We start from the raw sequence: 13,124 nt of genomic DNA on the forward strand, positions 1-13,124 counted from the left end.
GTGCCCCCAGAGCCCCCCTTCACTCCCCGCTCTCCAAAACTGGCCCAAGGGCCCCAAATCCCCTCCAGCTCCGGCCCAGCCCCTCGAGGGGGGGTGATTGGGGCTGGGAAAGGGGGGGGCCCGGCCCCAGGGGGCTCCAGGGGCGGTGCGTGGGGCCGGGCCGGGGCGGTGCTGCCCCGCCGGGGCCAGGAGCAGGGGAGCCCAGGGCAGCTTCAGCCATGGCAGAGGGGTCGGAGAAGGTGCCCATCGCCCGAGCGGGGCCCGAGGACGTGGAGCAGTGCCTGCCGCCCGTGAGTGCGGGGCGGCACGGGACGGGTGGGTCGCGACGGGGTGGGATGGGATGCGTCGGATCGGGAGTGAACGGGTCGGGTCGGGACAGGACGGGTCGGGATGGGAGGCACTGGGTCAGGATCGGAGGAGCTGGGTGGGTCAGGACCGGGATGTGGCAGAACGGGAGGGTCGGGATGGGACGGAAGGGTCAGGATGGGTCCGGTTGTATTGGGACGGGATGCGACGGGATGGGGTGGGGTGGGATCGGGGTTGAATGCGACGCGTTGGGTCGGGACTCATCACATCAGGAGCAAACGGGTCAGATCAGGACAGGATGGGTCAGGATGGGATGCACTGGATCAGGACCAAACGGTTCAGGTGGGTCAGGACCAGGATACGGCAGAAGGGGTGGGTTGGGAGGGATTGGATTGGCATGGGACACAATGGGGTGGGCTGACACGGGATGGGTCAGAATGAGATACACGGGATCAGGACCAAATGGGTCGGGTGGGTCATGACCAGAATGCAGCAGAACAAGCGGGTCAGGATGGGTCCAGTCAGATCAGGGTGGGACGCAATGGTGTGGGGTGGTACGGGATGGGACTGGGATTGAAAGCGATGGGTGTGGACGGGATTTACCGCATCAGGAGCAAATGGGTCAGATCAGGACAGGACAGGTCAGGATGGGATGCACTGGATCAGAACCAGATGGGTCGGGTGGGTCAGGACTGGGATGCAGCAGAACAGACGGGTCAGGTCAGGATGGGACAAGGGTCCAAACCAACACCCAAAGCTGGGGGACCCTCCCTGGGCTGGGGTCCCTGCCCCACTCCCAGCACCTCACTCCCCACAGGCGTACACGGCCGCAGTGCCCCCTCCAGGGCCAGGGCGGCTGCTGAAGGCAGGGGCTGCGGTGCTCATCGCTGGGGCCCTCCTGCTCCTGGCCGGGGCCATCGGCGCCTTCTACTTCTGGAAAGCCACCGAGCGGCAGGTGAGCACGGAAACACACCGGTACAGCAAGCCCCCTTCCTGTGCACTGTTTGCATATAAGTAGAGGCATGGGGTAGAAACTTTCCTTGCGAGGTCGGTAAAGAGGTCTGTAAGCAGATCTTTATTTTTTTCCATGCCTTAAAAAACACACACACACACACACCATAGTCATTACCTTTATTGGCTGTTTGGATGGAGCCTCCTGAAGCACATTTGTTACTGAACGTGAAGCGTATCTCCAAGAGCACAGGCACTACATTGATTTCTGCTCACAAATTCCCAGCAAACTCAAACCCAACTCCTCCCCAGGGATTCACATCCCGGGCAAACCCCAGCTCTCAGGACAAAAAAAGCATTGAAAGGCATGCATTCCTTCTTCACATCAGCTGCATTCTTGGGCAGGATCCTACCTGGACCCTCAGACGTGTAATGCTATATTTAACCCATTAATTGGCATGATCAGTCCTCTCATTGGTGGCTGGTATGGCTGTGCATACACACAGGCATGTGTGGTTAACAGCTGTGGAACAATTTTTAAAGTCATGATACATTCTCTTATTTACATTTTCTGGGGTACATGAAAGAGCCTGTATGCAAGGACAAAACTGAGAAGCTGCTGATCAGCGTAAGGATCAACCTTCAGAGACATTACAAGCATTGGACTGTGTTTATATATTAATTTTACTTTCTATTTACCTAAGATTTTGGTTTAGAACACGTTAAAGATGCTTGTGCACATTTGAATTTAACTTGCTCCATAGGTGCAGGATTTGCTTTGGAAGCAGTTCTGTGCTGCTGCCAGCCCCGCACCAGTTACCATCAAGGAGAGCCTTGTGCAAGCCCCAGCAGACAGAGCAGAAGTCCCCTGTGAAATACATGCATACACGTAGGAATAATTCTGATAATCACGGAGAAAGTGCGAGGTTTTAGACAAAAAAAAAAAAACGTATTGCTGACCTTCTGGAACAGCTGCAAGTGCTATCTGCTGCTCTGGGTTTTTGAAAGGAGAGAGGGATGTAAGCAGGTACAGAGCCAGGAAGGGGGTGCAATGCATATATGGATCTGGGGACAAAGTTTGCCTTTATTTATTGCTCCAACCATCTGATTTCTGTTTTGCAAAGTCTGTCACATACATGGTTGTCATTAAGGTTCAGAGTCAATCTCTAGGTAAAGACACTGGGAAAGCCTGGAGGCCTTTCTCCAAGCTGCCTTCAAGCTCAAAAAACTACATTGGACTTACAAGCATTTAAGAAGCAATGCTAAAAAAAGAGGTAATTTTAATTAGGTAAACAAGATAAATTTAGTTTAAATCTTCACATTCTCCCATAACTGACAGTGGTAACAAAAGCCCTCAGCTCTGGCTCAGCCCCCAGGAGGGAACACCATGTACAAAGGTCTGGGTTTATGGTACCACGTTCAGTAGGAGTCCAGGACAGCAGAGAATATGGGACTGAATGTGTCTGACTGAGGAACCATAAATCTTTAGCACCTCAGATTTTCCTGAGAGAAGGTGAGAGAAGAAGAAATTTGTCTCTAGCTGTCAGTGTAAATTTTTCATTAAAATGCTGTGAGGCTTTTTTTTTTTTTTTAAGAACAAAAGTAAACCGCTTGCGTAGCACTTTTAGCAAGGCTGCACAAGAGGGACAAAATCCCCTCCCCACCGATTGTGGTCATACAGAAAATATAAACCAGGCTGTTGCTTTCCTCATTCAATAACAGGGTAACAGCAAATATGCTGACAAATCTATATACCTCTATACCCAATTTAAACAAAGCTCACGTCCATTACAAGCTGGGAAGCGTGTTTGTATTCAAGGGAAACCTGCCTTGCTGCACCCCAGCAGGACATCCTAAGGAATAAATACGGGTTGGTCTCCTGCAGAGTAGGACATTCACTCGCATTGGGAATCATGCCAATGTACGAAACAATTCCTCAACTATAAACTAGAAGGTTTTTAAGTTGGAGTCAGCCTGGATGCGGACTCACCCCACATTGGTTTTGAAGGAAACCAGGCAGTAGGAAGAGGTCCAAGGCCCCCTGGGGGGCTGTAGCCCAGCACGGTGCTCAGGGCTTTATCTGTTCAAGCCTTGAAAGCCTCAAGGGATGGGGACTGCATAACTTCTCTGGGCGACCTACTCCAGCGGGGGACTGCCCTGATGGTGAAGTGCAGTGTATTAATCCTCCAGCAATGAGGACCACATTATCAAATACCTACAGAGCTAAAAGTTCAGAGCTGAAGGCTGAGCCAGGCTCTTTTCAGGGGTGCCCAGTGCCAGGCCAGGGGCAGTGGGCACCAAGGGGCAGGCAGGAGGCTCCCTCTGAGCACCAGGCAGCACTTGTGTGCTGGGCGGGCGGCTGAGCACTGGCCCAGGCTGCCCAGAGAGGCTGCGGGGTCTCCTCCTGGGAGAGCGGCACAAGGCGCCTGGACGGGGTCCTGGGCACCCTGCGCTGGGGGCCCTGCTGGAGGAGGGCTTGGGGCTGGGGGCCTCCAGAGCTCCCTGACAGCCTCAGCCGTGCTGTGATCCCCTGAATAGGGATATGATGGCCAGATTGACCATCAGCTGGTTTAGGAAGAAGGCAATGCACAATTATTGAAGTGTTACTGCTCTGCTATCAATCCCAGGTGTACAATGTTCACTATACCATGAGCATTAACGGAAAAGTACAAGATGGATCAATGGAAATAGATGCTGGAAACAACTTGGAGACATTCAAAACAGGAAGCGGGAGTGAGGAGGCTGTTGAAGTCCATGATTTTCAGATTGTAAGTACCTCCACTCTGGTCTTCCACATAACATGCTCCAGCACTGGTCTCTACACTGCCCTGTCCCAGCTTCTCCGCTCTGGTTGATCTGAGGTCCCTGTCCCCCAGCTGCCCACACAAATATCCATGCCCTCCTGGCTTGCTTTCACAGGAAGCCAAAGAGTTTCTTCCAAAACAAAGTCCAAATGCCTTTTGGAGATGATAGCTCCTGCCAGGGTCCATCCCAGTATGGATTAGGCTGCAACAGGTTTGGCTCCGTGCAACACTTTGCATTTCCAAACCATTGAAATAGGGTTGCAACACGTGCCCTTGGGATTGTGCTAGAAAAACCCTCTGGCAGGCTGTGACACAGGGAATTGAACTGGAAAAACACCGCCACCCACCCAAAACATCACCATTTAAGGGTCAACCCCATAAGGCAAGCAGACACCAAGGACAGACCACCACAAGATGCTCAAGGATGGGAGCTCTTCTCCACTGCTTGGCCTGGGTTCAGCCCCAGAACAGAGGCATTTATAGCACAGCTGATGCATCCATGTGCCAAACGCACTGTGCTTAGACAGGTGGTCCAGCAGCAAACGCTTTTGGGTAACCCCAGCAGCTCAGCACCCAGCCTGGGCTAGCGGATGCCAAATCCCAAAGCTAAACAGCTCTTTGAGCTCTACCACACCCAAGGAACCAAAGGTCAGGCAGATGTAGGAGAAGGTGCCCCTGCCCAAGCAACTAGATGAGCTTTAAAGGCCCATTCCATCCCCTCACTGCATGGAAGGTCTGCCCACACAGTGCTGCAGAAACCCATTCTCAGGGCTCAGGTCCTGCGATTAACGACCTCAGGTGCAAAACTCTCCACTTCAAAGTCCTAAGCCAAAGCAGCACCTCAAACAAAGGGCACCAGCAGGACTTGCTCAGGGCTTCTGGAGCAGCCAGTCCCCACCTGCTGAGCCTAGAAAGGAAAAATTTGGCTCCTTGGTTCCTCCGAAAGCACAAGCAAATCCATGCCAGTAGACCCAGGACCCGGACGTACCCAACAGCTGTGGTTCAGCCTCGATGAAGCCCTCGCAAACATCACCATAGCAACATTAATTAGCAGCTGAGTAAGGGCACTTGTGACGAGCTCTTACAATTTGCCTTTGCTGTTCACATCTGCACGAAAGCACCGTGCCACTGGATCGATGCCAAATTCACATCACCTCCACACGTGCTGCCGGTTAAGATAACACCTAGCACAACCCAAATCAGCCCCAGCTCCACCAGAGCCACCTGCCAGGGGTGGTGCCTGCCTGTAACTGCGGGGACGGGCTCAGCAAGAGCAAAGGGATGCTGCCAGTTGGGGTTGGGGCCAAGAATGCACACGAAGGAGAAATAAAGTAAAGGCAGGCACTGCCAAAGGCCAAGTGCTTCCATTAGCAGCTTGGGATGGACTGGCACAGCTCCATTGGCTGCATGGTCAGCAAAGACTTGGATTTGGCAACACCGAAATGCTCCCAGCGTGCTCAGTGCACCGTGAATTCTCCTTCCTTTGTGCATCTAGCCCTGCACAGCCATCCCCTCTCTTGCTGCTCCGGCATTGGTCATTTTATTTTGATGGCTGTCCACGTGCAGGAGAGAGAGCTCTTTTACAGGTACCCCAAAACCTACAGCAGAAACACCGCAAGGACAGACAGGGTTCACCTGCACAAATGCAGTGCTCGTGGTACTGGCAGATGCGACCCAGGACTTGCAGGAGACCTGCAGCCCCTGGAGGTGCTGGGGTGCCCTTCTCTTGCTCAAAACTCAACACCCATGGTTAGGGAACTGCGTTTCACACCTGTAGCCCAGCCGAAGGAAGCCCCACAAACAGATTCCTGCTCCCAAGCCCCCCCCACAAGCTCCCCCTCGCTGTCACAGCCGTTCCAAGCGCACACATCGGACCCAGCTGCCCACGTATTTCCACGGATCCGTGTCAAGGTGCTGGGGGTACCACGCAGCCAGCTAGCACGACTTCAAGGCTGCCCACGTTGGGTGCTAAGGCACGGTTCAAATCGCTGTAACTAATTCCTCGGCAGAGCTGCTCCAAGTCGCCCGGAGCTGGCACGGAGGCACTTACATAAAACTCCTCCGTTTGTCAGAAACAGAGCGAAAACTCCCAGACCCTGTTTCACCAAAACTACAACGCTAAAATTATGGGAAGAGCATCTCATCTGTTTTTTAATTAAGATTCAACTTTCCGGCTAAAAAAAAAAATAAAAATAAGTCGGTGGCAATTTTAGCCCAGCTCGAGTGCTCTATTCGGGGCGGCTGGGAGGCGGAGGGCTGTGCCCAACCACGTGCGTCCTGTTTTTGTAGGGCATAACCGGCATCCGCTTCGCTGAAGGAGAGAAGTGTTACATCAAAGCCCAGCCGAAAGCTCACGTCCCTGAGGTGGATGCTATGACCAAGGCGAGCCTCTCCTCTGACCTGGTAAGGGCTAACCCTTTTGTTTTCAAAGGCAAAGCTTTGTGTAGAGAGGGACTTAGAGGGATATTAAACGCAAATAAAGATGGTATGAACACCACTGAGCAAGTCATCTTTGGACGGTTGAGGGGTCTGTGGCTGACCTTTACGGGTCCTTGAAAGGTAAGGACAGCCAGAGCGGTGTCAGAGGGGCGTTTATCACCCCATGGTCAGGGGCATGGCAGGAGGGGAGCGGGGCCAGCCCCAGTCCTGTTTGCAAAGGATGCAAGGAGACATCAGTGCTACGAGGATCTGCCTGATATCAGGCCGTGCACAAGGCTGTGATGGGAAAGCACAGAGGAAGCAGTGGCTTTAGTCACTACAAGGGGGTTAGGGACAGATCCCAACAGATTAATTACCAACACTTACCCATTATCAGCACAAGCGGCAACTCCAGCAGCCAAGTCTTTGGAAATAATCAATATGGGGAAAACATTATTGCAAAAATTCATTTCAGAAGTAGTAACGGTAAAAAATTATTAATAATTTACCTTCTTAGCCTACATCTGACTTCGCTTTAGGACATCACGTCAACTACGTTTCATGGAATTCACATCAGATATCACAAAAGCTGTAACTCTCACCCAGACACCAGCCCAAGCCTCTCCCCACCTCATTCATATGAAGCCTCTTGCTTTAGGTGCACGAAACCTGAGTTTCCCACTCCAGTTATTCAAGTACAGCCAAGTGGTTCGTGGCTCAGAGCCTGGCAGGAGCACACGGGAGACGCGAGACCCACAGCCCACTCCTCCGTGTTTGCTCCACTCCCAGTAAAAGAGGAGCTGACACAACCCGCTGGAAGAGAGGCACCGTTCAGGCAAAGGCAGAAAGCTAATCAGTGCTTGTCCACAAGCTTACAGCGCAGGGTTCAGTAGCTTCCACTTGACAAAGGGCAACAAGACACGGCTGCGTGGGGATGGAGGAGGTCAGGGCCTCCCTTGGGACGCGTCCCCCAGGCAAAGGGAGAGGATTGAGCTCTGGGTCGTGCTGCAGGTGGCTCGCACACCCCGTCCCTTGCAGGCACGAGCCCCACTGCCCTGGGTCCCCCACTACACACCAGTCCCTAGCTCTGTGGGGCAAGAATATGGGCCCGGGGTAGAAAACATGGCTTCAAGCTGGCGCAGCCGGTCCCGAGCACGCCTTGGCGTGCTCCCACGATACGAGGAGCAGAAGCTATTTTAAAATAAAGAGCGCTGCCAGCAGCGCAGAGCGGGCTTTGCCATGACAGCAATTTTAATATAGATTGATAAATCCTGACTTCACAGCAGCGACTGAAGTTAAAATATCCTATATGGATATCCAGGCACATTAATTTTTTTTTCATATGTATTTTTTTAAACCAAAGGCAGTCCCAGCTAATCCAGCTTTATAAAGAGCACTTGGGGCCCTTTGGATTAAATCTGCCAGCTACATCAGCCCGGCACGCTCCCAGGCTGAAATACTTGGTACAGGGCACCCCTGCTCACCTGGGCTATCGTTCTCCTTGGATGGGAAACGCAGGACAGGATTAGGAATTGCTGTCATCACTGCGAGGCCATGGCTGAGATAACCTCACCGCCACGTCTCAGGGACTTTTGCAGCCTGCTGCAAGTGAACTTGCTGCACAGCCCCAGCTCCCACGCTGGCATCACCTCATACAACTGGGGAGAAGACATGGAAACACCTTCTTCGATATCTTCCTCTTGCCCTTCCTGATGCACCTACATGCTGTGACTGCTGAACGTCTACTTAAAAATGAAGAAATAATTCCCTCTAAACACAAATCAGCAAAGCATCAGGAGACCATATCAAACCCTCCCTGATTTTGGTGTGATTTTCCCTACGATGGCAAAGAGATCCCACCCCGATTCCAGGTGGTCGGAGACCCAGATCCTTTCTACCTTACCTTACAGGAAGACTAGGGCTCTTGACTTAATTAGCATTAAACCCCACGTTTCAGTTTTTCATTAAAGAATAAGGTTGCAGTCCTGAAGCGATCACCTTAACGCAGGCCAAAGTTACTTCTAGCTTTCCACCTGGCTACAACAGACTTCCTTCCTGCCTTGTTTTCTGGGCATTTCCTACGAAGATGCACCACATCTCGCTGCATACAACTCGCGGTAGCAGACAAACCAAGAGGTGGCATTGCTGGAATATTAACCTCTCTCTGCTGCTTGACTTTCCTGGCTAGATGTATGACTGGAATAGCAAAGCAGTATTTATTTTTCTACTTAGAGTCTAAGTTCTCCCTCTGATAAACGTGTACTTGTGAGTACTCAATACTGTTTTCTAACAATACGTATAACCAGCGTTACCTATAAAAACGGTCGATTAAAATAAATTTGCATCAATACCCAAACTCTAAAGTCATCCTGGCTTGTAAGCAGGCAAACAGGAACAAAGGATATTTTTATTTCAGAAAGCTAGATTCAGTTATTTCTGATGCTAATAAAAACGAAACTGGGAGGAAATAAATAAAGAGCAGTTCTCACTAGACAGATTGGATAGTGAACTTAAATGACTCGAGACCTACAAAGAAATCAATAAACACATTAAAGGAACAACAACTTGACAGAATAAATTGATCTAGTCAGTTATGTAACAAGTTTTGATGACTTTTATGGAAGCAATTTGGAATTTTAACTTTGAAATCATACTGGTTTCATGATTCACTAGTTGGTTTTCTTTTAATATTTCACTGTTGCTGTAGAATACTTACACATTTTATGTAAAATAATACTTTGAACTAACAACTTTAAAGAATCAATCACTGGCATTTTCCTATGTTACTTTGAAGATAGAAACCAAAAACCTGCAGGGTACACTTCAAAAAGGCAGGCTCCTTTAACTTGCACTTCAAGCTTTTGGTCAATTGAATTTTGCTTTTACTGAACAAGACCTTTAATCGGGCCGATCACACTGACTTAAAACTGGAAGCTGGAATCATTCTCCAACTATAATCCACTCCGACACTTCTGAACAAGGTGTTGGGTTTTTTTCTTCTCTTGTAAACAGTTCTATCTCAGGAGCATGCCGAATGAGACCAGGACATGACAGAAGATCAGGGTTTCATTTCAGCTGGCCTATTGAAAATGGTAGAGCTTCACAGTTTTTACCACTTGAAAATCTGGCACTTTGGACTGAGAGATCTCTAGTAAACAGGGAAAAAGCCTAGGAGAGGTGAAATCTCAGCCCCAGCAAAACCCGACAGCAGCTCTGCCACTCGTTTCAGTGGTGGCAGCCGTTGGTCCTGATTTGTCTCAGTACAATCAGCTCATACGAAATAAAAGGATGTGTGGTACGAGTTGCAGCTGACGGTTAAGCAGTTTGATGCTCAGGAATTAACAGCAGGTAGGCCCATGACTGTTCACTCAACTAGCAAAGGCTTTGTGCTCTTCTATCTGCAGGAAGATGAAATCATGCCTGTTAGATTTGATGAAAACTCCCTTATCTGGGTGGCTGCAGATGAACCTATCAAGCATAACGGCTTCCTAAGCCCCAAGATTTTAGAGCTGTGTGGGGATCTTCCAATTTTCTGGCTTCGACCTACATATCCCAAAGGTAAAAATTCTCGCTTTTGAAAAGTATGTTATCCTTCCCTTCACTTAAATGCCTTTCCCAATGAGGTTTGCCCCAGGATTTACCCATGCAGGACAGCAGTATCCTTTCATCAGCTCCCACCCACCTTCCTACACCCTTCATTGGTGTCAAGACTGTGTGGAGATCAACCACACTTACCTAGACATTTGGTCTTCAATACCTGCCTTTACTCAATTTATGTAGTCCATTTGGGGGTTTCCAAGACAAATCACTCCCACAGAGGTCAGATTCCTAGTACAGAAGGACAAGACAACAGCTCTAACCAGCTCCCTACAATTTTCAGGCAGCTGACACCAGGCAGCAGGAACACCATACCTGGCCAAGAGCTGGACTGGGGACCACCAAGGTCCTGATTGAGGACCATACCATGTCTCCTTTCCCAACCTGCTTCTAAAGAGGATTTCAGTGGAGTGGACGATATGCTTTAGCTTGGTGACTGGTAGATGAAGTTTGTGAGGTCCTGGAGACAGTCCCAGGGCTGAAGTACTGCTGTCACATGCAGCCAAGCCTAGCAAAGGTGTTCAGGAGTTACCAGAGAGATGGCAGCTCCTCCAGGTAACTTCCAGGCCTGGAAGGAGAGGAGAGGGCTTGAAAAGATTTACACCTTCTCAGACCAGTGATTAAAACCCTCAATGAGAGAAAAAAAATTTAGAGCACCAGTGGATCCGACTTGCCAATGTTTTGTTTTTTCTCATGACCTTGCACACCCTACTGGGCAGCAAAAGAGCAGTGTCAAGGCAGCCCAGAAGCTGTTCCCACCAGGTCCACCAGCTGAACCTGGGAGCAGGGCACAAGCCTGTCACAAAAGTACTTCACAAAAATGAGACTCACATACGACTGCTCTTGGTAGCGTTGGCAAGTGCTGCTGAGGTAACATCAGTGACCATACAGTGAGTCAAAAAGCATCTCCTCACTCCTGCTGAGCTTCAAGGGGAGGAAATGGGGAGGGGAGGCAATCTCACCCCCCTCTGGACTGATATTGGCTGCTTAGAAAGTACAAGGAAAGCAAGGAGTTCCCAGATTGGGCTGCTTATCCAGTTTTCCACTAAGCTGTTTGCCCTTCACTCTGACTGCCCCTGCTTTTCTTTAAAAAGAATAATCTGTGGGTAAATACACGGACATATTCATTCAAAATATGATTATTTTCCTGATTATTTTTTTCAGATAAGCAACGGGAAAGGAGAGAAATGAAGAGGAACAAACGCCAGTCAGAACCAACCTTTAATACAGAAGACTTGGAAGCTGCTACTGAAGAGGTCAACACCAGGCCACCCACCACCCAGCTGACTCGAGAGCTCGATCAGCAGTCTAATGAAACCAGGCCAGTTGGACAAGAAACCGATGTCGGACAAGAGGGCGACCAAACGCTTAATCCAGACAACCCATACAATGTAAGTACTCACACCACAGTTTTAAAATCTGCACTGTCTCTGTCTGTTCAGTTCTCCTCCAGAAAGCACGGACTAGTAGAGCTGAATCACTGAATCATTTGGGTTGGAAAAGATCTCCAAGATCATCTAGTCCAACCTTTACCTAGTAAAACAAGCCTACTTCTAAGTGCAGGCCCCCTGGCAAGCAGTTCACAGAGGAGAACCTGTTCAGAGACAGCAGCAGCGGGTGGAAGATGCCTATCAGGGAATTTTCTTGCTCTTTGAGATGAAGCAGCCCCCAGGAGCTGCCCCCGCGTCCCTGCAGCGCTGCAGGAGAACCGAGTGTACAGGAGGCAGCTTCCAGTCTGCTGCACCAGCGCCAGACAATTTACACCCCCCATTTGGTGCAGCAGGAGTAAGTCACTTTAATACAGCACTGTCACAAGATAAATGCCTCCTGCCTTGGAAATAAGTTCCAGCTTTGACTTGACATTTATGCAACAGCGGGAGATCATTATACTGTGACAGCGTTCAGCAGAGTTGACATCCCTTAATTAAACTCAAATTAATCACTCCAAATAAAGCGGATCTAAATTGACTCTCTCATGAGGTCAGTAATGTAGCAGTGGCACTGGAATTCAGCTTCTCCTCACATCCACCAACGTGAAGTCCAAAAGACCTGAGTCACCTTTTTTCCCTGTGGAGCAGAGGCAAAGCAATCGCTGCAGCCCCAGAGGGACCCTGTGCCAGATGCAGAGCTTCCAGTTCCCTGCACCTCTAGGGTAGGACTCACCTCCACCAGCAGGTATTGCCTGTAGCCAGGCTTTCTCTAGAGGCAGATTCATTTGGTTCAAAAGGACCGTTCATTACACTGTAGGGCCTCCCTTCAGGGTGGAGTAAATCATGCCTAGAACTCCCTCTCTTCACCCACCTCAAAGGGAGTCAGGATGATGAGCTCAGCTGTGGAAGTTCACACTGCAGGTATCTGCACTCAAGGAAGATGAATCCTACCCAAGGGGGGAAAAAAGGACCCTCAATTGCTATCAGGATAAGGAACTGGTCACCAAAGGCCTGAGCTCTGTACCTTTCTGAGGCCCTTCTGTGCCTCACCTTTGAAGCGCACTGCCAGTTTTCTGACCCGAGTGTTTTTGTTCAAAGTTAGATGCCAGCACTTACTCTTTGCTGCTTTTCTCAAAGTGTTCTTGAAAAAGAACCAATTAGCTTCAAAAAGCAGAATATTCAGTTTGTCTTCCCCCTCCCCCCCAGAAATGAGGAAAATAACTTTGAAGAGAGAAAGCAGAAGCAAGAGCCTGCTTTTAAATATTCCATACGTGCTGTGCTCCATGTAGCTGCTTAATGTCAGGTACAGAACAGGCAGAAACCTCGCTGTCCACAAGCCAACCCAGTGTGGCACGGGGGAAAAAAAAAAGCTGAATGAAAGACAAGGGAGAAATATTATGAATTTAAAAAAAAGAAAACAACAAAACACACACCTGCCAGGTTAGAGCTTACTGGAGAGTTTCCTTAGAACACCATAAAAAAGCATTAAAAAAACAACATTAAAAACGCAGCATAAGCTTCAGACATGGTCATCTACCTTAAAGACCCATATGACTATCTTCAAATCTTTCCTTTCACTAATATTTATACCTTAGAGTTTTACAACATTTAATAACAG

General features: G+C 49.6%; 1 protein-coding gene across 1 annotated transcript in view; it reads left to right on the forward strand.

The window, feature by feature from the left end:
- Positions 1–13,124, forward strand: part of CNMD (chondromodulin) — a 19,884-nt gene continuing 6,760 nt past the window's right edge. Inside the window, exons 1-6 of the mRNA XM_083815925.1 lie at positions 1–290; positions 1,124–1,261; positions 3,885–4,025; positions 6,351–6,464; positions 9,884–10,037; positions 11,241–11,467. Coding sequence (XP_083672051.1) covers positions 219–290; positions 1,124–1,261; positions 3,885–4,025; positions 6,351–6,464; positions 9,884–10,037; positions 11,241–11,467 — 846 coding nt within the window. The 5' untranslated portion in view covers positions 1–218. The remainder of the gene's footprint in view (positions 291–1,123; positions 1,262–3,884; positions 4,026–6,350; positions 6,465–9,883; positions 10,038–11,240; positions 11,468–13,124) is intronic.

This window comes from Anser anser, assembly GCF_964211835.1.
Source record: "Anser anser genome assembly, chromosome: 1".
NCBI lineage: Eukaryota > Metazoa > Chordata > Aves > Anseriformes > Anatidae > Anser > Anser anser.